At 40.5% G+C, this 25,593-nt stretch overlaps 1 protein-coding gene across 1 annotated transcript; it reads left to right on the forward strand.

Annotated features, from left to right (window-relative positions):
- The first annotated feature begins 21,303 nt into the window (after positions 1-21,303).
- LOC115009917 (uncharacterized) lies at positions 21,304-23,105 on the forward strand. Its single transcript, XM_029434229.1, has one exon. It carries the CDS (start codon positions 21,409-21,411, stop codon positions 22,423-22,425), a length of 1,017 nt encoding a protein of 338 aa, XP_029290089.1. The 5' UTR covers positions 21,304-21,408; the 3' UTR covers positions 22,426-23,105.
- The last annotated feature ends 2,488 nt before the right edge of the window (positions 23,106-25,593 follow it).

A 25,593-nucleotide genomic window follows, 5' to 3' on the forward strand; every position in this document is an offset into this window, starting at 1 on the left:
AAAAAGCCATATTACCGTTTTCCAGACAGATTAACCCCAAGATTCAGGTTAACAGCCCTCCAGCGCAGGAAATTCCTGCTTCACATGCTATGAGGAACTCTGTCGTTTCTGCATTAGCCAGAATATGAATTTTGATCTGTGCTGTAACAACCTCTGCGAATGTCATCTATAAATTTAAGGGATATGGAATTAAATCAGTCGTTTAAGTCTTACTGATGGAAGAGTTTCTATGGTTCTGGCGACATGTCAGACATTTAATTTCATCGACCCATTTTGACGGAATCGCAATAAAAATATTCTACTTCACAGCCTGTTTAGAGGTCAAATTACTTTGTGTAAATCGTATCCGTCGTCTGGTACAAAATTGAGAGGACATGCAAAGAATAAAATACGGTTGTGCCTACCTTAGCGGTGTTCCACAATAAAGATATTCCTGGAGCTTGTGAAGAAAGTCTGATTGTTTTTTCATGCTTGTGTGCACCAAGAGTCTGTATAAATAAAGGGAAAGGGCTGGTAGGGCTCTCTGAAGGCTGTGCTCTCTCTGCTCAGACCTTATAAGGACGCTCGCTGATCAACAGAGCAGTCGCTGGGACATTTGATCCACAGAGACAAATGGAGAGCACTTGCACTGGAAACAGTGGGCAGACCGCTTGGGGGAGGGGGAGCTATCATGGTTAACCATCCTGAAGGTATCACTGATATTTCTTAAGGCACTTTCCATTACATTTAGTCTGAATGTGCAGATGGCTGACTGCATTTGGAAGACATTTGCATTGTGTAGAGTCATCAATGAAGATATAAATCATTTCACTGTTAATGTGAAAAGAAAGATAAATGATATAAATGAGAATCTTTCTTATTTGACTTTGTAACACGCAGGATCGTCTTACTTTGCCCCACAGGCAACAGTTGCTGATTCACTGACGCTGCTGGGATGAGAAGGTGCTACCAATCTGACGAAGACATCAAGATGAAAGGGATGAACATGTTCATGCCCAAGAGCTGTTGACAGCAGAACTGACTTCCAGGTCATGATGGGTAAGGATCATCCACAGGGTCCAGACCTTTGCGGTAACCATCAGGAAAACAGCTGGTCCTGGGTTGTCCTTGCACCCATCCTCTGTCACTCATCCCACTTTGCAAAAGCTGAGTCAACTACATAAAGTGGACACTCCCCTTACCGCCAACCACAATCCCAGACAGTTTACTGTTATGTCAAGCTTACACCATCAATGGGAGCTTTGACAGTCTTGGATGATTGTAGGGTGACTGTAAAAACCTACGTGGGGGATTTCTCAGGACATCTGCTTGTGAGAAATTATTTTCTTGGCCGTACATTGAACCTGAGCGAGTGACAGTGAGGGCTCTGATCATGCAGGCGCATGCGGGGTCTCAGGTGGCACAATGGATGTGAAGCAGTGAGAAAAGACCACCAATTGCACGGCAGTGAAGCGAAACATTACACATTAACTCCGTTGGTTCACTGATTGGCCTTATGTTGAAGCAGCCCAGTCGAGTGATTCAGCTTGGTGACCTGGCACCCTTATCAGTTAGTATGTTTTGACCACTGATCACTCAGTGGAGCCCCCGCAGGTTCCACATCTTATAAGCCCAAGAGGGTGAATACCTGTGATGCAGAAACACTGTTAAGACATGGTGTTAAGTGAGTGACAGTGCTGTGGCGCAGCTGTGAAGTCCAGGATGCAGAAGGCAGGTGTGAGGACCAGACCACCTACAGTTGGAGCGGAGAGGACACACTGTTGAACATTCCCGTCCCAGTCCCCCTCAAGCAGTGCAGGTGTACCAAAGATCCAAGTCATGTGAATTCCTCCCATCTCCTCCCGCCTCTGTTTCTGTCTTTACATCTCTTTATTTATCCACCAGTTAGTTATTAATGAGTCCAAGTACAGTACAGTACAGTACAGCAGTTTCCTAACTGTTTTGGCTTGTGCCCACATATGCCGCGTTGACGTCATATCATTCAGACCATCATTATGAGCAGCAGAGTAGGAAAAAACCATTTACATTAACGTCAGTGAGTTGGGAATTCTGACAGCTAAAATATTTCACACTTCATAGGAAGAGAAATTATCAACAAAGTGGTGGCAAAATGGCCTGCAAAGTCTTCATCAAAGGCAGTTACACCAAACTCCTACACAACACAACATAAGCCTAATAAAAACCTAATATTGATATGATATTGTGTTGATGCAGAATTAAAAACAAAACTATGTCGACTTGCAACCGCTTGACAGTTTTACAGTTTTACAGTTTGACAGGCCTACTGTATGTTTACTAGTTGTGACCAATTCAACCAACACGTTTTTTTTCCCTGGTTTTATTTGAATACATTTTTTTAGAGGAACACTTATCCAGTAATTACCAAAAAATAAAAAATAAAGTACCCTCTCAAAAAATGTAAACACATTTTTAAACATAACCATACAAATTGTTAATCATGCTATAGTTGCTATGACGGGATATTGTATTGTAAGAGCAGCTATTGTAGAAAAAGCAGATGACTCTGAATGTTTTTGCAATATCTTGTTTAGGAGATTAATAAAAGGAAAACTTCATTATAAAAATGTAATTCAGATAGCATTACGTTTCTCTCCAACTGTTTGATTTTCCGATAAGTAGTGCAAGCGTAAGTTCTAGGAAGCGGTTGGCCAGTAAGATCTAATGGGGATCGAAAAAAATAAACAATAAACAACTATAAATTATTCTGATTTGTACGTTTTAGATTAATTTATAAGAAAGTCATTTGATTTCCCCCCCAGTGTAAAACCCTGTTCTGCCCTGAAGTCGTGATTTACACAGCAAGAGGCCCCTTAGTAAACAGAGGGAGCAGACGCACTGCTCAAGGGCTCCTCATTCATCTCGTCAAGGACACTGACAGCTGGCCTTCCTGACGGGACAATGAGTCAGAGAGGAGCTCCAGCAGAGAGACGCTGGCTAAGGGCCTTTTCTGTTCCAAAATGAGACTCTCTCTCTGAAGGGGTTAAAGTCTTAATCCTCCTCTATTCTCTATGGCATAAGGATTAGCTAGACAAAGTTAATACGCACACCTTCAGGTTAGGGACCAGAGGAAGATCCCCGCTCTGTGGCTGCTAAGCCTGTCCGCTGTCTGCAAACAACATGCGGCCTTCACTGCCCTCGTTGGATGGAGGCCATTTTGACCAGAGGGTGACCACCCCTATTTCAAAGCCCTTTATGCAGAAAGAACAGATTGTTTGACTTGTCCCTTTGCACTTTATGCGTATGCATTTTGTTACCACTTAACCCCTGAGCTAGGTCATGATTGAGATAGAATTTGCATTCATTCACCATGAAAATATTGTAAGAATTGTGTAAACAAGCGCATAAATAGAGCGATTTCACAGCTCGCACTGCTGACCCTCAAAAGGGGGTTTGTTTGCTGCTGCTGCAGCAGTATATAAATATTCAATTGCCTGTTAGCCACGGCTGCTGCTAATCCTCAGCAGAAGTCGCTGCCAAGTTGGAACATATTTGAGGGCAGCTGGATAATAAATCATAAGAACTCGAACATAGAAATATACCAAAGAGCTGGCTGTTTACGCCTTTTGTTCTGGAGCGATGATGGTTGTGACAGTGCGCTCGTGAGACGGGACAAATCCCACGAAGAATTTCAGGCTCTATATGGACAGTCTGTGCTCTGAAGTAAGCAAGATGAAAGAAGAGCACCACTCATTGCACAACAAAGCATTTACTATACACTTGACAGTGTAATATTTTTTTAATCATTATGAATGATGATCACATGATGTTTTATTTGTTTTCTTTTGTTACCAGCCGCGACAGCACCGCTGGTATCGTTTTCAGCTGGTGAGTGTGTCTGTGTGTCTTTGCACAATGTGCTCCTGGAGGCACCTACTGTAACTGGAACTACCAAAGAAGTTTTGAGTATTTTGCCAGGTGTTTGTATTTAGTTTTTTTTTGTCATGCAATAGCATCACATCCGTGAAAAGACACAGTCACAGAACTTTACAGATGCGAGATCGACATTAAGGCTGAGTTTTAAGATGGGTATGGTACGAGCAAGGGCGCCGGAAGTAAGGGGGCAGGAGGTGCGTTACACCTTGTGCAAGGGTACCTGCTGTATGTTAAATGTTTAAGTGTTTGTACTTCCTGTTTTATTTTGTTAATTACCTGTTCTTTCTCATTTCAGTTGTGGCTACTTCCTGGCCCCAGGTGTTCCCAATCTGTTCATCAGTGTCTCCACCTGTGTCTCGTTACCCCGCCCACTTCCTGGTGTATATAGTCTGTGTGTTTTGTTCCCCTTGTTGCCAGTTTGTCTTTGTACCTCCGTGTCATTGAGTTCCAGCGGTGTGCCTTTGTGCTTCCTGAACCCCTTCGTCGACTTCCCTTTAATACCTGACCCTGCTTCTGTGACCTGATTCTCCTCTTGCCTATTCCCTGTCGGATTTGTTTGCCACGTTGACTGTCTACCCGTGTACCAAACCTGTTGTTGCTTCTAGTAAAGACTTTTACCTATATCACGAGCTGCCTCTGGATTGTGCATTTGTGTCCTACTTCCTTTGTTCAGATCGTAGCGTTACACCCTGGCCCGATTTGGCAATGTAGCTGGTGTGATCCTATCGCAAGATGGTCTTTAGTTCCAACTTAATTGAATGACTTTTTTCCAAAACAAATTTCTGATTTGCAGAACTAGAATGTAAGAATAAATGTTTTAGGAGTTATCACCATGAGTTACTGCTGCAGGCGCTAGTGCTGCATTGTCTCTACAAACATGAAGCTATTAGTTTCTCCTGTGTTATTCATATATCCACGCTTGAAATTGAAAGCTCTGTTCAGAGAGATGGAAAATTATTAACATTCTCAATCATTAAAGGGAAAATTGTGTGCTCACTGCTCTTACTTCTACTTTTTACTGTACAATAATTCACTCAAACTGTTTATTGGCTTAAGCAAGTGGATACTGGTATGTTGTGTAAGTGAAAACAGGTGTCCAGTGCTGTGGCTGGTATGGAGACATTCACTGTCTACAGTATGTCTGTATCTATGCATGTGGTGTATTTCTCATATCATCTATCTATATCTACTGTACCGTAAGTATATCTTTCTATCTACTATATCTTACACTGCTGTTCACATGCTCTTAATTTAATAAATAGAAGTTTTGGAAATTGTTTGACGATTTACAATCTTTACTCGAGGTACTGTAGGTATCATGGGAGATATCAAAAATACAGATAGACCACATACTCCACAGAGAAACATTGTGGCGACAATCAGGCCATTGTGGCATAGTTGTGCGGCATTCAGAGTCGTAAGTTGGCGCCTGCTCTTACACCACAGCTGTCAATCATGTCGGATGGCCGGTGAGTGATCATGTGTTTGCTGAAGAACTGTCTGCCACAATAGCATGTTTACATTGTGGAAAGGAAAATCCATTTGGCTAGTGTCACTGAAAGATTTGTGATTGGTGAGCATTTTTACTGAGTCAGATAACGCAGGAAAGATACAATTTCAAACATTATTTATAAATGAGTTGATATAGGTGACTGTTGCTTATCAGCACTGCTTTATCCTTCATTCATACAGTTACAAACATTTCCATCTGGGAGCTGCCAGATACGACCCAATCCTCCTCTGTTAAATAAGCAGCTCTGCTGAAACAGTTGAAGGTTATGTCGCACCCAACTGTATGGAGAGGGAGAAGAGAGAGTTACACCGTTCAAACCAGGTGTGTCAAACTCATCAGGGGCCACATACAGCCCAATTTGATCTCAAGTGGGCCGGACCAGTAAAATCACAGCATAATAACCTTTAAATAACAACAACTCCAAATGTTTTCTTTTGTTTTAGTAGCAAAAGAAGTACAAGTACATTCTGAAAATGTTCAAACTTAATCTTTAGAAAAGAAAACTGCATTTTCAATAATATTATGCCAATTATGTAAATGTTTATCATTAACACATGTGCATTACGACTTACAGATCACAGTGTATCTACAAAAGGCACAAAACATTAGTCACAGGTATCTGGAACTGAACAATATAGTATTTTTACTTTATGATCAAAACAACATTTTACAAAGTCATCCCGCGGGCCGGATTGGACCCTCTGGCGGGCCGGTTTTGGCCGCGGGCTGTATGTTTGACACCCCTGGTTTAAACACACTGGCACTACCTTTGTAATGAAGTATATGTGTTACTGTACACTTCTTTAAATCAATGCAGCAGAAACAAAGATACATCATTTTTTTATTCCATACAATCTGGTTCCCACATTACCCACAATGCAACTCGACTGCTGGTGTGTTATGCTCGTGGCGGTTAATGTCGCCCCGAGCTGCTAGCCTAGGCTACAGAGATCTGGTAAACTCACATCTGTCTTCACACCAATGTTTGTACTGTCCATTGACTCTCTAGGATTGTATTGGGAAATTGATCAGTATCTATTGATTGGTTAAAAATATATTATATATTTTCAGAAAACCAACTCAACTACTAGAAAAGCTCAGCACCTGACTTTACCCGACAATCATCAATAGTAATGAAAAAGAGATAGAAATTTAAATAATTATAAAAAAGTCACAGTTTAAATCAGTTTAAATGTTGGGTATGGTTACTGGCTAGAGCACATCACATCTTATAGAAAATGGTATACATAACCATTATTAATTTCCTCAAAAGATCACAGCATGTATTGGCAGATCACTTGTTTTCATTTTAAATCATAAATTCTCTTAAATTATCATCATAAATTATAAGACAGTATTTCTGACTCAAACATATTTAGCCCAAACAATTAAATAAATAAAAACATTTGTGCCTGTCTGAGAAAAAGGCAAGTTGTGAGATATTAACAGACATATTTTCACAGGGAACACCTCTCCATCTATATACCTTTGTTTTACATTGCCATCCCATCCCTCCCCAGGTATCAGTGGAATCTATGGAATGGCTAAACGGCTCGTTGAAGTTCTTATAAGATCGTCTTGATCCATCTGTAATCCTACTCAGATAAGATGTGTCCTACCATATCTCAGGTGGTATAAAGAATAGCTCCATTCATCTTGTCATTGAGAGGGATTCTGTGTAAAGCTGAAAAATCCTTCTGCTGACCAGAGTATCCATCATTGGTCATTAGGACATGAGCGGCAAACCAACATGGCTCAGATCCAGGTGAGACTTGATTGCTGATCGGGCCGAGCAAATTCCAGTGTTCTGTCTGTCTTAAGGCACAATGCGGGATATCACTAAAGAAGCTGGAGCTGTGGAGTGCCGCTTTAATCCACAGTGAAACCAGAGCGGCCTCTGTCACCAAGCCTTGTTTATTACTGAGGGGATTAAGGTATTGCTAGGTTAGGAACAACTTTGATCATGACTGCTGGCTCCTAGAAAGGACAAAAGCTTGAGCATGAGCCAAGGCAACAATTACCAGCCGACAGAGGGTCATTAGACATAGGGCTGCTGCCCACGTTCCAGACATCCCGACCCCCTCCGCTAACCCAGACCAACCAGGATCTTTGATAACATCAAACCCACTTCCACTTCTCCAAGCTTTGCCACAATCACGGCAAGCAAAGCAGCCTAAGTACGACTCTGCCAGACTCCACTGAGATCCAGCATTCCCCACAACTAAAGAAGAGAGGAGTGGCCCAACAGGAAGTGACCAGGGTGGGCCAAAGTGGGAGGCTTTGCGCCTCTGGGTGGTAAGGTCTATGGAGAGCTGCTCTGATTTGGTTCAAATGAGATGCTATCTCTCTGCTGTGCTTATTGATTTACCCAGGGGACAATCAATTCACCAACAAAAAAAAAGGTGCATGTTGAGTAGTTTTATTACAATTTTACTGTAAATGTGATACGTATTCTCTTCTCCAGTATGATTCTCCAATTGAACTCCAAGTGCCCTGTTTTACTGAACCTGTAACCTTATTCCTGTAAATAGATTTTTTTTTTTTTTTATCTCAGAAGGATATGAGCTCTGTTTACTGTAAGTAGAAAGTTAGTTGGTTAAATGCAATGTTACAGTAAGGAATTATATCATGCAACTTTAAACATTCAGATAAAAAACACAAGGTCCAAACATGGCCATACATGGTCATGGTCATACTCAAGCGTTTTCACTTTGAGCAAAGCTGGATTTATACTTGACGAATGGTTAAATAAGGAAGTATGCTTTGATTTATAGATCAGTGTCAGATTTAAGCCATATAGCACCGCCGTAACTCTACACAAATGTTTTGTAGGTGATCAGAATGTGCTCGAACTATTCATCATACTGTGTATACAGCCTTACATTCACTTTGTGATAGAGAGCATGTCTCATCTTTAATAGGAGACATGCTATAGACATATTGTCGTGCCATTGTTTATGTTTGTATTCACTCTGATAGCAGAGATCATGGAAATAGAAGGTTTGCAGTGAAGATGACTTTGATACGTGTGTGTTACTGAAAAAGAGAAGATTAGAGTCTTTCTTCAATGTTTAACCTGTTTGTAAAATAAATACAGCCAGCATTTACCACCCCTTCATTCCTGACCACATGTATTCCATCTTGAACACTATTAAATGGCAGATTTTGTGCTTCAGAAGTTTGCAAAACGTTAATTTTCATTCATGTCTACACGGAGATTCATGGATCAAAACACAAATCTGTGTAGAGGAACAGTGGAGCAGATAAATGTGAAAGCTAGCAGTGTTTCAGATTAGCTTCTCTCCAGTGGGACCTTGTCTGAGTGTCTTTGTGACCTATTTGTTTTGCTTAGTGGTAAGCTACAGTTACACATATGACGGGTCACAGGCCATTCTGAGCCTTGCTGAGGAAAAAGAATCAAAGACAACTTTACTTTAAGTTTACTCCCTTGATGTCTTCAGCCATAATATGTGTGTGACAGTCAAATTAGAGCATGAAATCAATAGACTGATCTTTGACCCATCAGATCCTTTCTGCCCTCTTGAACCTGGTCATGATGTAAACTAAGGTAACTCACCAAATGTCTGCAAGGTCACAGCTGGGTCAATGTACCTGTAAACATGCAAGTGGAAAGGATTGCAGGGCCAACCTCCCGCTAAGAGCCCGATAACATTTGACTTTTATTAGAGTGGTGAGGGTCAGGCCGCTGTTATACTGGCTCTAAGTCTTAATTCACTGGGTTAAGACAGTGAAAACCAAGAAAGAAAATCCTGCTATAATGTTTTTGCTTCAAGATTAGTTTGTGCAAAGACGAGAGGACTGGATCTTAAACTGCCACCAGCTGTGTTGAGTTCAAGACATCCTGCCAAGTTTGCTTGCTAATCAACCAGCTTACAGAGCATGTTTCTTCTGTTAAATACGCTTGTGTAAGATATGTAGTCTCTCATAAATCTTTGAGTCGGCCATCAAAATACCAACTCAGCAGTGTTTGTCAGTGAATATGCAGCGCTGACATATTCAACAACACTCCCTTTGGGTCTGATTATGCCACAAAGTGATTCAAACCCTACAATGTTTTCCACTCTCTCAGGAGTTATTGCTTTCAGCTGGCCGAGCACCATCGACCCCTATACTAAGCGCTTATATTGTTGATATCAACAGGAAAACAAATCGGCAGTGAGCAGACCAGCAGTGTTTTGGTTACAAAGACTGTGAGATGACGGGCAGGAAATATGTAAATAATAGCTCTATTTTTACCAGGGTCTCCCACAGAAGCCACAAAAAGCTGACGGTTTGGCAAAATTGGGACGTAAATAAAGAAAGTGTTTTGTGACTGCAGTTCGTCAGAAACTACATGAAACAGCAACAGTCGTCATTTCTGGGGAGAGACAGGATTTTCAGTGCAATAGGTTTTCAGTACGATTCAGACAAAGTGTTTGTTGGATCTTCGTGCAATCTGTTAAACTCCATCGTGTGTGTGTGTGTGTGTGTGTGTGTGTGTGTGTGTGTGTGTGTGTGTGTGTGTGTGTGTGTGTGTGTGTGTGTGTGTGGTTAAGTTCATTGCATCTTGCCCTTTTGTATGATGGCAAGCATTTCACTTCTCCTTCCAGCATGGCCATTTGGAACAGATATGATCACTTGCTTATCTCTAACAAATCCCTAGCCTTTTCAGCGGCATTTTGACAGTATTGAGTCAACTGGAACTTAGAAACTTCAAGTCCAACAGTACAACCTTTGAGGCTGAACCTCAATTAATGGCAATTCTACACTAGATTCTGACCTCAAGAAAGCATTTTCTGTTTCTGTTGATCTATCCGCTTTCTAAAGAGCATTAGCTTTTAAAGACAACAATGTTAATCATCTTAAAAAAGGCAGTCCTCACACGACAGCCACACACAAACACACACACACACACACACACACACACACACATACACAATTCTTTTTTTCATGTCTTGCAAGCATCATAATCAAATTGAAATCACATTTGGTGTGTTCACGCAAGTAAAATGGAGGGTTTCCAAGAGAAACAAGCACTGAGCTTGAATGCCACAATGCATACAGGTTAGTCAGCACAACTCAAATTGTTTCACAGATCCCTCATTCCTATCACCTTATCTCACAAGCTCCAAAATCTGCTGGAGAAAAACTTGAGTCATAGTGTGTGCAGAGGCTTTGGCTTGCCGTGTAGTACCCAACAGTTGCAAGCCTTTACAAACATGCCAAATTTGATTGCATTTTGAGTATCCTGAGAGCTGTAGTCTTTGACACTGTCCAAAGAAAAACACCAATTTACTTTCAATCGCTCGAGGCTGATTTTGGAACCATGGGGGATATTTTGTCAAGGCTCTTGTGAATGTTATCACTAACACAGCACGCTGAGCGTTTATAGAACCTCTGCTATCCCCAGATTATCCTTGACCTCTAAGTTACCTGTGGTTAGTAAGCTCTACTTGGCGGCCATAGCTGACACTGAGATAAGTCATATGATACACATTGCTCTCCTTTATTTCATTATTATTCCAGATTAGGCGGATGGGGGGGGGGGGGGGGGGTGGGGGGTGGGGGTTATTAATTTTCTGCAATTTATTAGTTTTTACTTTAAATGGCAGGTGAAGTCTAGGATCTAATGTGAGATTCATGGCAATGCACATGTGTCCTGAATCTACAATCTACTCCGAAACAAACACACACACACATTTTATCCTAGGCTGAAATGTTCTGTGTTGCTTCAGTGATGTTTCTAAATGATGCTTTTCTAAACAGGGGATTTCTCTTTTTCATACTCTCCCTCCCTCCCTCCCTCCTTCCCTTCCCTCTCTATGTCTCTCTCTCTTTTGGCAGACGTGCAAAGTAAAAGTGTAGCGTATCATTAGATCAGCAACGGTACCAAGGCCTCTGCCCCAGTGCATGTTCACTCTTAACGCTTGCATTCCACTTCAGGGCAAATGGAGTCTCATTTTTCAAATCTCCATCGGCAAGATTTACTATTGCACCTACTATGTCTGTGATTTGTAGGTACAAGCTACTTTGAAATTATCCCATTTACCTCTGCTTGCTTTACAAGATGTCTAGGTATGGGTAGAGGCTCAATTATCAAAGCTGGGTTCTTGTCTGTCTCCCAAATAGCCCTTGTCATGTGTCTGGTTTCTTTAAATGTTTCTCCACAAAGTTTAGACGGCCCTGGGTGTAAAGTTAACTGTTGAATAAAGTGTATATTAGACTATACTAGGCCGTTGATCTTGATTAGAGAAATTCAAGTCCATCTAGTGGCAACATCATTTCTAACGCGAGTACATCAGGCCATGCAAGACGTTTGTTCATGTACTGTAAGAGGCAAATGGGAAATCCTACTACTTTTTTCTTCTGTTGGGCCAAGGACCAAACAAACTATCCTCTTTCAAGCCATTTCTGCAGCCAACTGGCTCTTCCTCTGTCTTCTAACTTTACCCACCAACAAAACACAGAAGCTTTCAGTATTCAAGGAATGTTTGGCGAGGTCGATGCTGCAGCCCGATTACAACCCATGAGTTAGGGAGCACGAGGATTACAAGGAACTGACAGAACGGCCTTCTTCCTGCATTTAATTAAATCTCCCTTTCTGTCTTTCTTTGTATCCACAGACAGCCAAGTCTGTGCTGCCAGGGGCAGGGCACCATACCAGGGTGCTGTAAGCTGTTTAACCTACATGAAAGTGTCACGGCTGAATAGAAAGGATGACCCCTTCTTTCTGGTCACCATATCCTTCTCAAAAATCATTTGAAGTTAAGCTCTGTGTTAAATGAATCTCTGCTCTGCAAAGATAAGACATACTCTACATGAGGCCTTTTGGGCTTGGTGAAAAAGTGTAATAGGATATAACTGTATTTAAAGACAGATAAACCTTTCTGAGAATACAGACACAAGACACAATAGACTTTTGTACATGCACTTTCTCCCCAATGCTAGACAAACTACACCAGGCATTCATTTATCCTGCAATCTGCTTGGGTTCAAAATTCTGGGAATATTTATGCAATAATTTATGAAAAGTAATTTGGATTTCTGAGGTTTTTTAAGTGACTCTCAATATGGAAACCGATGATAATGCATTATCGAGTCAAAGGAAGTCTAATAAAAATGAGCTAAATTAAAAGGTAACTGGTTCATAGATGCAATCAAGTCCTTTAAAAGCTGTCTGTGTTATTTCTCCTTCATATTAGATTACATGGAACATTCTAAATATTAAATCTTGCGCTGTCAGTTTGCCAAAACAAAAAACAGGAAGGCCTGAATGTCTTCCCGCAGTAAGATTGAGAGGGTTGGATGATGTTGAACCTGATACAGACTAATACCTGGAAAGGCTCCATCCTTGTCGCCCTCACATTAAAGACATGAGCAAACACTTGGCCAAACACTTCAAAGCACTGGGAGGAGAACAATCACTTTGAGAATTACTGGTTTCCTTTTGGCTTATCCCCTTTGCTGAGGAATTCCTTGCATGTAAATAGCTGTTTGCGTTGATTTGATGAGTTCGGACCACACCCTACCGTCGCACAAGCCAAACTGTCTCGTCTCACTCACCGCAATCCCTGCAACCTTATCACCAAATCAAGAACACAACCTTTCTATTGCTCTGTCAGATTCAACTGACAAACATGACAGACAGCTTTATCTCTTGGATGTGAGCAGGTTTTTTGATCTCTTGATCTTTTCTCACATTTGAGCCCACATCAAAGGCTTTAAGCTATTCAAAAGACGCAGGAGAATATGGCATCCTGTCTTCATGTGAGCTAATCCAAGCCAGGCGGAAGCAGGAGAGAGGAATGGGGAATGATGGATGGCCTGACGTACAGACGTAGCTCCTGGCATTGCCAGACCCGCAGTGCTGTGAAGCCTGTATATGCCAGCAAGGCATTGAGTCTGTTTGTTTAAATAATCTGTCCCTGTGCTATATTACAGCCACTTTTATATTTGTCTTATGATCCGAGTGCACTTTTGTTGATTTGTGCACATCCAGAAATTCCGTAAATATGTTCAATTGTTATCTTCAATAGTCTTACATAAATTCTTAACTTAGATGTCCTAATTTAAATGATAAATGTTTATTCCAAATAGATCTATCAAGTACTTAAATATAAATAAATATAACTCAAGTGCTGAGAAATATTGTTGCTTAGAACATATGCCAACAGAATGCTATCAGCACAAATCACCACGCAGACTACAGAAGTCACACTGCCTGCCATGTTTTCCAAGAAATACAGCATGTAAACTACCTGTAAAAAGGTTTATGGATTAAAACAATTATAATAATAATTGGTGAGCTTCAGAGGTGCTGGAAGATGCTTTGGACAGAGCCAGGCTCGCCAGCTAATTGCCTTCTGGCTCCAGCTCCATACTTAGCGCACAAACTTGAGTTGTATTAATCTTATCAATTTACTATCAGCAATTACTCAGAAGCTTATTTCCCAAATATGTCAAACTTCTCCTTTATGTGTTTTATTTCATAGGAATTAAATGATAGTGTTATATGAAAAGAATCAGTTAATTCCAGGTCCTGTGATAATTACCACAAAGCCAAGGAATGTGCTGTGGTTAGTTGGTGCTAATCGTCAAAAATATAAAAATATATATACAAAATATAGACAGTAGACAATATAAGCATTACGTTAATGTAACGTGTAGAGGGGCAGTGTCAGTGGGGGGTCTCTGGAAGAAACTGTTTTTATGGCGAGAGGTTTTCGGTCCTGATGGCCCGCAGTCGATGGGAGCGACTCAAAAAGTCTGTGTCCAGGGTGGGAGGGGTCTGCTGCAATCTTACCTGCACGCATGTATAGTTGAGCCGACCTAAATCACTTTGACTTTTAATCACCTTTCTGTTTTAAAGAGCACCGAGACCTATTACTCCACTGTTTATAGAAACATTAACAAAAAGTGTCATGTTTCCAAACTTAAACATGATGGTTTAAAATGTATAAAGTACTACATCTAAAGTTTGATGTTAGTGTGCCCCAGACTTTTGAGTTCAACAGACTTTACAATTGTAGGTTGTCAACGTCAGGCGGCTATTTCTCGCCTCCAGCTGTGCAGTGATTTACGGCCTGGTGCCGTGTCTATTTTGACCAGTCTGACGCCGACTGTACTTTAGCTTGTTCAACAGATTTACAAGCATTTAATCACATGATTTATGCTCTCACACCGTTTATCAAAAAAAAACCCACCTTTCACTTTATCCCTGCTCGAGCTGCTGTTAAGTTTCATAGTTTAACAGCATTCATCTGCAGGTAGATTATTATAAATAACTAAAGAAAGATCTGTATGTATATTGTTCAGTAACCAAGTGTGTTGCGTAATATAAAATGATGAATTAGCAGATAGGACAGAAAGTCTCAACAAAAGTAATTAAGGGGAAAACAAAGAGACTAAAGAGAGTTTGTTTTGCAGAGCAAGATACAAAAAAAAAAGGGGGATGAAAAGCACAAAAGTCAAAATCACTGCGCAGAAGAATGGCCTTTATTATAACACTCAGGTCTGGCAGCATTGTTAACACAGGAACAAATGGAATTAAGGCCCCGGAACAAGTGGGACACTTCATCTGTGGTGGATTAACTGTTGGTTGGTCATTAAAGCAAAGTGCAGACGACAGGATGACCTTCAGGCAAGTACAAATGGCATAATCTGTGATGAAATCTCAAAAAACAAGTGTTCATTCATTCTCCCCAGCTGTTGAACAAACTTTGTTTTAACAGCATTTCTAGAGTTTGGCTTTGAAGGACCTAAACAATCTGTATTTGTTAAGTTTTTCTTTAAACTTACACTTGTAAAGAATGTAGCTTTTTTCTCATTGGACTTAATTATACACAACATTAACTTAATGGAGAGCTGTTAATGTCCGGATCTTATGGTCAGGCACAAGATGTCTCACTTAAATGTCCTCCTCTTTTTTATTGGCTAGTAAGACACCAGAGAACAGATGACCTGCAGCTATAAAAAAAAAAAAAGGGAAACAAAAACAATCCTTCTCAGTTGTTTAAACTTGAACTCCGGCATTCTGATGGGAGGTAGGTTTAGAGGTCATCGGTGCCAGAGTGATTCCCCTCTATGCAGCGACTCCCTGCATACATCAAAGATCCTCAGCATCAGCAGATAACTGGTCAACCCGGTGAGCAAAAACAGCTGGGCCAGAGCAAAACAAAGATGATATAAGCGGCTTCCTCCTCGGTGGCGTCAACAATGATAAGCCCCAGCCTATATTGTTTTTGAAGGGCAGTGTGTCCCCCCCCCGTCCCCGTCCCCGTCCTCTTGCCACCAGCACCACCAAAAACCAGACAATTTAGAAACCCATGTAATGCAAGAGGAAATATAAACTGTGATCTCTTGAACCCTGTCAAAAAAAAAAAGGTCTGGCTTTTGTCTCTACAACCATTTTGGGGAAGTAGTGGGAGTGACTTTAAGTTTGCAGGGACTGTGATCTGTGAAAGCATTCAAACATGCCTTTAAGTCAGCGAGGGAGAATGAGGGGGGGGGGGGGGTGAGTATAGCGGAGCTACATACAAATGATGTACATGTGAAAAGATTCCACTCCTGTGTGGAAGATATGGAGAGCTCATTGCACATCAGCCATCATGACAAACTTGTGCAGTGTCAAAGAAACGCAGCAGTACTCTGCAACATGCTTATTATACGCTTCCCCAAACAAACAAACTCTTCACATCTCATGTTGATAGACACAACAGACAAATAAAAGATGCTTCTCAAATGACGCGCTGAGCAACAGGCTGTGGTGACTGCAGACTTTACATATGGACAGAAACATTTTTTGATTTTTAAAGAGATGAAATTTTCCTGGACGTTACCCAAGATGGAGGTAAACATTTTTGTGGGGTTTTACAATTTCCCATTGGATTTAGCTGACAGTGCTCCAGGCCTGAATGACACGGGGTTAGCAAGGATCCCACTTCAGAGGTTGCCAGAAATATAAATTCTTATTTTTGAAGTCTTGCTAGCACACATGAGATATTATTTCTAAACAGGAAGAATCTAAGTCACATTGTTCACTCCCCCCAAGGCTATACCTTCAGTCGCTCCCGCCAGGATTTAAAGGGAATACATTTTTTTTTTTTTTATCATTGGAGTTCTCATATAATCGAAACAAAATAACAAGGTTAATGGGATAGGGCTAATAGGGCAGTGTGAGGAATCATGCAGGATTATGCAAATGAAAGGGCTAATATGATTATGGTGTGCTCACTCTGTAGGCTGATGAGATTGCTTTTAGTGTCGGATGGTGAATAATTGTCTTACATTATGTTAATGCATTATTCAAGAGATATATTTGTACCACATACTCCTGTCTCACAACAGTTTTGACTTTTGGAGAGCAATGTTATCCAAAAATAGATCGGACGTAAAAATGTTAGCTTCCTTTTCTTACTCTCTGGTTCTCCATTACCTCAAATGCCAACTGTTCACATGGTTTGCAAGTAAACTGTCCACATTCATGTGTCAGAGTTCACAGAAATGTTACTCTCTGCGAATGCTCCGAGTGGATTGTCCTCCACTGCAATGAATTAATGTGGCTTTATGATAAATGTTGCCCATTGAAAGCATCTGTCCATCCACTTCAAAGTACTTGACTCAGAGTGACATCACTGTCCCCATGTTTGAGCAGGAGGGGCCACCCAGACCCCCCTCGGGCCGTCCAGACTCACAGCCACGTCTGGTGAGAGTGTGAATCAAGGATCTCACAGCCAGGCTGTTACGCCTCCATCTGGGCCTCTGAATTAAACATCAGCTAGGCAGACAGGCTCTCTGCACGAAAGCTTCAGGGACTAGGGACTGGGGCCAATTAACCCATCGCCCGGTCCATTCAGACCTTACTTTGTAGCCAATTAAGAGGGCATCTTACAGAAGGGGTGATAAAACGGTTGGGTTTGATTTGACATCAGGCACAAAGGGTACCGTTTGCATAGAATCAAAGAGACTGAAAGGTAACCCTTGGCAATGATTCCATACATCATAAGCAACAATACACACATTGAGAAGGCCCCGGATAATCATTAATAATATATTTTGGTTCACTAAGGTTTCCAAGAGCTTCCCGTAATTTAAAAATAACTGAGCTCTTTTTGTTTCACCATTCAATACTGAACATGGAACCTCTTTCCTTGACATCAGGCACTCTGTCACTCTGTCATCAGACGGTTGTGTCCACTGCAGCACGGTTCCTCTTCTCCATCTCTGACACCAGTCTGGTGTGAGGATATGCTTCTGCAGACGAGACGAGGACAGGGAATACAGCAAACGAAGGAGTAGAAGTGAATTGTTTTCTTCTACCATTGTAACAGATGGAGATGATCACAGATGTGGCTCAATCATAAGCTTCCAGTCCAACAGCCAAGTGCTATTTTACAATAAAATGTACTTATTGAGCAAATCCTGCCTCTAAAGAAGCAGCATTATTCTTTCTTCCTTACAAGAAGAAATCATAGATTTTTATAGAGGAGCTATGAGGTGGAATGGGAAAAACATTTAATGGGTTAACAAGATGCAGACTGTGGTTGATTTACCTTTCATGGAGTGGTGATAGGCACGTCCCCTAAGAATATATGCTTCATATTGTGCAGGCTGTAAGCATTCGGACAGCGATATGTTTCTCATTGTCTTGGCTCTGGTCCAGCACACACATTGCATTTGAAATGAAACACTTGCTGTGAGGTTTTATACCTTTTTTTTGGGGGGGGGGGGGGGGGGAGAGAGTTTATATGAAAATGGATTTACACTTATGGTTTATCAGATGTGAATGTTAATAACCATAAGATGAAAGTTAGTGCATACATATATATATAAAATCTTATTTGAAACACAGAGGCAAATCAAAAATGTCCTAATAGTTCCAGACTGCTCTGCATTTAAAACACTAATATTCAGCTCCTACAGCAAAGCAATGTTCCTACACTGGCAATGATTAAGGGTGTTTGTTTTGTGAGCAAGAACCTCAGACATGTAATGAAATGGGAGAGGCATCATTGTTTAATGGCCTATAGTTTAGAAAAAAAATTCATTTTGCCAATGCATTGATATTTTGCTGGTGGTGCCAACACAACTCCAAGGGGTTCTGAGACGGAGGGCGGGGTAAAAAGATGGATCTTTAAACTACTTTAGCTGACAACCGTTGTTGCATTTCTTTGTAAGTTTCTGTTGCCGGGTACAGTATTGCAGGATTTGTTCAAAAAAGGTGGAGAGTTTGGGAAAAGATACCTTCTTTAGCTCGTGTCAGTTATGATATAAAACACAAGCACACCACATGTCTGCTCCGCTTTTCCCTGGATCTTTAACCTGCTGCTTTCAGTTTAACACACACACACACACATACACACACACACACACACACACACACTCTTGGAGATATAATCTTTACAACATTTGTGAGTTGGAATTCATTGCATTCAGCTCTCAGTACGCCCTCTCTCCGAATAGCTGACATTTTACATCAATCTATTCCCTCAGGGTAGGAAAAAGTGTAATGACGGTGAAGCTAAAAGAAACAGGTGTTCTTCTTGCTATGGTTATCTTTGAAGGTGCTGAGGGTTACAGAAAGATTGTGAATCACTGCTAATTGCATGAAATTATAGTTCAGGGTTGCAAAATGAACTTATTCTAGTGGAGCTCGAGACAACGCCGTTATGGTAGTACTTTGGTTTGTAGATGCCATGAATTATAAAATGACAAGGGTACTTCTAGTTGTTAACCGAACAATGACTCTGGTTTACTGGAAATGCTGTAGTGGATTTACAGAAAGCTCACTTGATTATGATGATTGGGGTGTAATTCAAAGAGCAAATCTGTGATTTAATAACATGAAAAAATGCAAACTCACTTTCAGATCCAGCAAATGAATGTGCCACTTGCAGACGAGGTCAGAATAACTGGGTTTGGCTGAAGCTTTTGTTATTGGTTGGTAAAAATAAAAGACTGTTGTTGCGGCGTTATGTACAAAAGCTCTTCTCTCAAGAGATGATTTATTGAAATGATTTAATTAAATCTTTAATTGACAGCATAGCCCCCATCTCTAATTATAAATTACCCATACGCTTTAGTTGAGCTGCTCAACTGAAGACACCATAACAAAAGCATTTGCAACAGATATTTAGAACAGACGATGGCCTCTCGTTATTCAATTGCTTTATCAGAAAAGGCAGCCATGACTAAACCAATTTAGAGTGCACAAACAAAAGTCATTTGTATTCTTTGACAGGCAAAAAACAATAAGCCGGATGAATGATGTGAAGGCCAGGAGGGAAATATCTGACGGATAATAAATCTTGGAAGTCCTTTCATAATATTTCGGTAACTTATATACTTTGTATCTTAACTGGCTGATGTATTACACTGTGTATTGGTGGCTGTGTTTTTGTTTGCAGGACACACATCGAGCCGGTTATAACCTCACAGATATTCATGTTGTGTCTTCCAAATCCATGTTCAAGTCTGAGATGTTCACCTTCAGCATTTTGATACTGAACAGAACAGTATAAAATAATATATTAATATTGAGTTACAGGATATGTTGTTTAACATACGGGATTTTCTTAACTGCTAGAGGGGCAGAATGACCTCAAACCCAACTCAAAGAAACACAGCCCTGATGTACGCACCATACCAGCTTATCAAGTTGTTGTGCTATCATGTTAGCAAACAGTTGCTTTTTTTAAATAGCCAGCATTTAGACATCTAGAAGTACCCTGTGTGCATGACAGAGCAACATGAGCATCGCACTGGAGTTTTGTTTCTGGGCATTTAAACGCAGTTGCCCAAACATTATACAAACATACATCGTAGGCTGTTTGTCATTTAGAGAGGCTGGTGTCTTAAACTACATTTATTTAGCTTTAAACTCTTGAAGAGATCGCAAGCTCACGCTGTGCTGCATGGGTCTGGAGCCGCGATCACCAAGTGATTAAATAAACCGTGTTACCCAAACACCGCAGATTAGCGCCGCCTCTATGAACGTGTACCTTAAAGGTAGGAACCTAAATTAAAGTGCAACTTGAATACTTAAACAGGGAAAACGTGAAGACAGTTACATTTTATATATTAGTATATAATACATACTATATTTATTGAAGTTTAAGTATTAATGGATTTGAGTTACTAACCCTGCAGGCAGGCGGAGTTGTGAGTGACATGTGTTAGCCAGAGTCTGTGGTCAAATCAGAAGAGTCGTTTACAACCTCCAACCTGATTTGAGCGCAAACGTAACTCTATCACAAGCTTCTTCTTTTTTTTGCTTCCCCTTTTCACTGCTCTTTAATATATTTTTCTTTTTGTTGACTTTGACTTCTTTCTATATTAGGACGACAAAGACAAATCTTTCAAATGTGTACTTATAACAAAATGTTCAACATTAGTCTGACCCCAACATGACCCCTTTTCTAACCCTTCTCCCTTTTTTCATTCTTTTTTTCTCATTTTATATACATAAAACAAACAACCCCAATAACTCTAAAATGAAACGACCAGAAACTGAATATCTATACGTTACATTTCACATCATAACAAAACTTACTTAGCTAGAACAGAAGTTAAATAAATGTCACTCAGCAACGTTTTGACCACAGTTGTTTTGTCATCAGGTCATGCTTACTGCAGTGAATTGCGACATAAGCTACATATTTCTATATATATATATATATACACACACTCCTGTGATTTCTTCATGTTGGCAGAAAATGTTAGTTACCACATGACTTTTACAATGCTTTCTGTCATCTTCAGAGAACTGAAAGCAGACTTGACTAATAGAGTTTCCTTCTTACTCAAGGTTCACTTCTCTTGAGGGGCATGGAGGTTTTCCATTTATGTGCCAGTTATATTCACAGTAACAAATGTACCGCCTCATTTTGACAGGACCGCTTCTCGATCAGGACTTAAAAATCAAAGATTGGACTAAGGAAGGCACTAATTTAAACACTTAGGTGATTATTATACAGAAATCCTTTGGTCTAACCTTGTATATCATGGCGTGTTTTGCTGCCACTCTTGGTGTCGTCATTCTTTCAGGATTCATCAACCTCTCAGCAGCAAACCAGGACACTTGTGATCTTTATGCTGTAGTTGGACAGAGTCTAACTCTGCCGTTTGTCTTTGAGGAACTGGCAAACTCCCATGTGCTGAGATGGACTCATAATAAATCAATAATTTTGTACAGACAGCAAGGCAAAGTGTCTGTTGGAAAGCCCGAGGACATCTCTAAAACCGGATCTCTTTTCCTGAAGAACCTACAATTCTCAAGTGCAGGGACTTACCAAGCAGATGTCCTGAATCCCAATGGTACACTGGCTGTAACATGGACTGGTCGTCTCTGTATGATGGACAAGGTAGCGAAACCTCTGCTCACTTACATTTGTGACTCCAAGACTAGTGCTGTTGATCTAAATTGCCAAGTAGCTAAACTTCAGGGTTCGGTGTTCTCGTGGACACTCAATGAAAAGACCTTAACAGGCGAAACAAGACAAACCCTGAGCATATCACTGGCACAGCTGAAAGAGCAGAAGAGCTTCACATGCAGTGTGGCAAACAAAGTCAGCAATGAGAAGAGTGACACTGTCCGTCCAACCTGTAAAAGTCCACCACCACCAACTTTGTACTGTTTTACGTCCAAAACTGCTGTAGCACTGCTGGCAGGAGGAGCAGGTCTGATTGTGCTTTTGCTCATCATAATCATGATATTATGTTGCTGCTACAGACGCATCAAAATCCAAATGAGACGCAGGGATGAAGGGGAGCTGAGGATGCGTTCTTTAAACAAACGAGAGCCAGGCTCCATCAGTCTAGAGTATGAGACGATGCAACAGACGGAGGACTCTCCACCCGTGAGTCCCAACTCTTCACCCAGAGACTGTTATGAGAATGTTTCTGAGCCTGAAGCTCAAACTGAAAACAGGCCGGCACAGCTATCCGCAGATGCCGAGGGACAGCGACCTTCACCTGTGCCGAAGCCAAGGACGAAGAGCCCCAAGACACCAAACATCTGAATGTGCCTCCCTCTCTTACTGGATATTTCAGGAACTAAGACAAAAAGGCATGTTTTTTTATCTTGACAACATTCAACTGATTCAAAATAAAGAAAAGCACTTAAGAACAACACTTTTAACCTACTTCTTTATTTCTTTAATTTAGCTTATATGTTGGTGTACACCTATATAGATGCAGTACATGGACAATGGAGGTAGAATTTGAGGCAGCATCGTCTTTATTTTCTCTGCAACTTTAAAAGGTGATATCATGTCTTGTATATGTAGAAGTGTTGTTGTTAATGTGTTCAATGTAGACGTTGTAGTGGTGGGGGTTAAGGGTTGGTGGGAATATAGAGGAGGCTGATCCCCCGGTGCACATTAGGAAACTGTGTGGAGGAATTTGATGTATCGATCTAATTTGTTAATGTTACTGACGGTCTTATCTGTTTTTATGTTAAAAAAATGTTTATGTTATGTTTAACTGTAGAGCCAATGTTCTTCTGTGTTATAAATAAAGACATTTCCAGACAAAAAAAAAGAGAGTTTCGTATAAAATATTTGATATATAATAGATTAAAGCATATAGCTAGTGATATGAACGCCATGAAAAGGCCAAAACCAATCATTATTCTGTCTTTCAGCGCTTTGCTAAGAAGCATACAGATATAAATACATACATAAATGTAAAAAAAAACAAAGCAGGGGACTCATTTCAGCGGTGGATTAATTAATTAATTAATAAACAATTGATGCTCTAATGAGTATTTAAAGCACGGGAACATGTTAACGAAGGAACATGTGACCCAGTGTCACAGTCACTGGTGTGTTTTTAATAGTTTAGTGACTAATAATCAATTGACTAATAAGTTATTTCAGACTTTGGTTACACAGACAATACTCAAATAACAAAAATATAGAATATTACCAAACGTTTCCTTAGGGATTGATTTTTTTTATATTAATTGGTGTGGTATGATAACTATTGTACCACAACAAAGATGTAATGGACAAAAATGTCTTGACCTCACCATCAGACCTGTTGTGTTGACTGAAGACTATTTCTTAGCAGCTCTACTTGCATATTCTTAAAGTTTCTTTTGTAATATACAGTAACCACACTATATGTATACATTTATTGTGTTTGAAATAAATATGGAAATGATCCTACATCTCCTATTTGTATGTAAAAGAAGCAGAACGTATCCGTGTCAAACACAGCCTATTGTTCCTGCTTCTTACATGTCAGCATTCTTGCACTTATTAAAATTTGCTTGCTTGCAAGAAGTTATTAAAAGGGGAAAAAAATCAATAGAGGAATGGATTAGCTAAGGCAAATATCTATTATCTCCAATGGGTAAATGGTAATCCACACATGAAAGTGTTTGCTGTGTCGCCTAATGCTGTGTGACAGCCACATAATGGAATACCCCTGAGCGTCATCGCCTAAAACTTACAAGCCAATGTCATCTTTTGTCAGGCGCTGCTCCACTCCTGCACTCTTTACATGGCTGAAATTTCAGTCCAGCCGGCAGGGATTTGGCAGTAAAGCTGGTATCTGCTGCTGGAACAATGCCATTTGTCTTTCTTGAGAAACACAGAGACTTGGCTGGCAACACGCCACGCCACTTCCCCTTACCAGCTAAAAATGAGCATCGTATACCATACACAAGAGCAACACACATGCACATACATACTGTATTCTCACATACAGTACACACGCACACAGGGGACAACACTTCAAGATACGACTTAATGAAACACATCTCATATGGCTTTGCCAGATCTCCCAAATGGAAGGGAAATACCTCTGAAATGTGTTTAATCAGTGGCTCTTGGAGTCTAGAGGATATAACCCTTTTGATCTTGTAGCGTGTGTGTCCAGGAAAAAGGGTCAGTTACCCATGGAAAGTATTTATACTCATGTCAGAACATTCTTATTACAGTTCACTCGTTGTCACGGGCTGCCAAGTCTGGGGAAAGTACAAACCAAATCAGAAAATCAGAAAGTCAGCCAGCGCATTGGCCTTTTTTCATCAGATTTGTCTGAAAATACAGAGATGATTACGACCTATTAGCATTCTTGAGTCAACTTAGCACTCTTTGACCTCAGTTCTTTTTGTGAAACTTAAAGCATACAAAGCGGTTAGGTTAGTTGAAGACACAATCTTCCAATCAGTCCCTAGTTTATTGACAATGCAATATGGCCAATTACTCTTTAAAACCAAACCAACAGAGATATAGTGACTCTGAATGCCGTGTTGGCCTTTAAACGTCATTTAATGTGGAAAATGAGTTGGAAAGCTTAGATCGTGGTCTTACTGAACACATTAGCATTGTATTTAAAAAAAAACTGTGTTAAATCCCTTTTCAAATGGACCCATTAAAAATAAAATTCACACTCTCTGTCAACACTCCAGTCTTATGTATTTGTTCTCCTTTTCACACCGCACATGCAATTTGTGCATTGGCTCTGCACAGTCTGTGGCTGGCTGCAACTCACCAAATCAATTTCACAAACGTGCTGAGGAATCAGGCTGCACTGATTTTTAATAGATTTAGAATACTTTCCAGACCGTTGAGATTTAGCACATCACAGACAACACAGGATGTCTGAAGCCGAAGCAATGTCGAGTGTGAAGGAGCTTTCTAACATCTGAAGGACTCGAAGCTCACTTTGTAACAGGTGGTATGTTCGAAGCCGGTTGTAAATTCAGCCACACAAAGCAGCACCTCTCAATTTGTTTTTAAATATTATACTAAGTTTTCTGTGCAGTGAAGTTCTTAAGTTCTTTTTGCTAGCTAGCTTCAAAATAGTGATTCACTAAATCAGGGTTGTAGCATTAAGACTAAGGAATGTCTAATGCGATAAAGATCTTAGTGATGTGTAAATCAGTTGCTAGAAAACATCTGAAGGCAGTTAAAGTGTGTAAAATGTAATAACTGTAATTTCTGTAAGAACTAGATTGTGTGTTGTAAGCGTGGACGTATTAATAGAGCCATGGACATGGCCTCGGCCTTGGTGCTAATTTGTCCCAGTGGTCACTTGTTTCCCCCCCCCGTTTTAAAAGTGATGTCTGTAAAACTGTTGACAGGACAATAACAATTTTTGTTATTCAAGTAAAACTTTCAGAACAAGAAATGATTTGCTTGATGTCATCCCAATGTGTAGTCTATGGGCCGAGCAGG

This window comes from Cottoperca gobio, chromosome 6 (genome assembly GCF_900634415.1).
Source record: "Cottoperca gobio chromosome 6, fCotGob3.1, whole genome shotgun sequence".
In the NCBI taxonomy this organism is placed as follows: domain Eukaryota; kingdom Metazoa; phylum Chordata; class Actinopteri; order Perciformes; family Bovichtidae; genus Cottoperca; species Cottoperca gobio.

Bases quoted from the DNA above. Each gene is read 5' to 3' on its own strand.
- LOC115009917 (XM_029434229.1), top strand. From the start codon at position 21,409: ATGGCGTGTTTTGCTGCCACTCTTGGTGTCGTCATTCTTTCAGGATTC.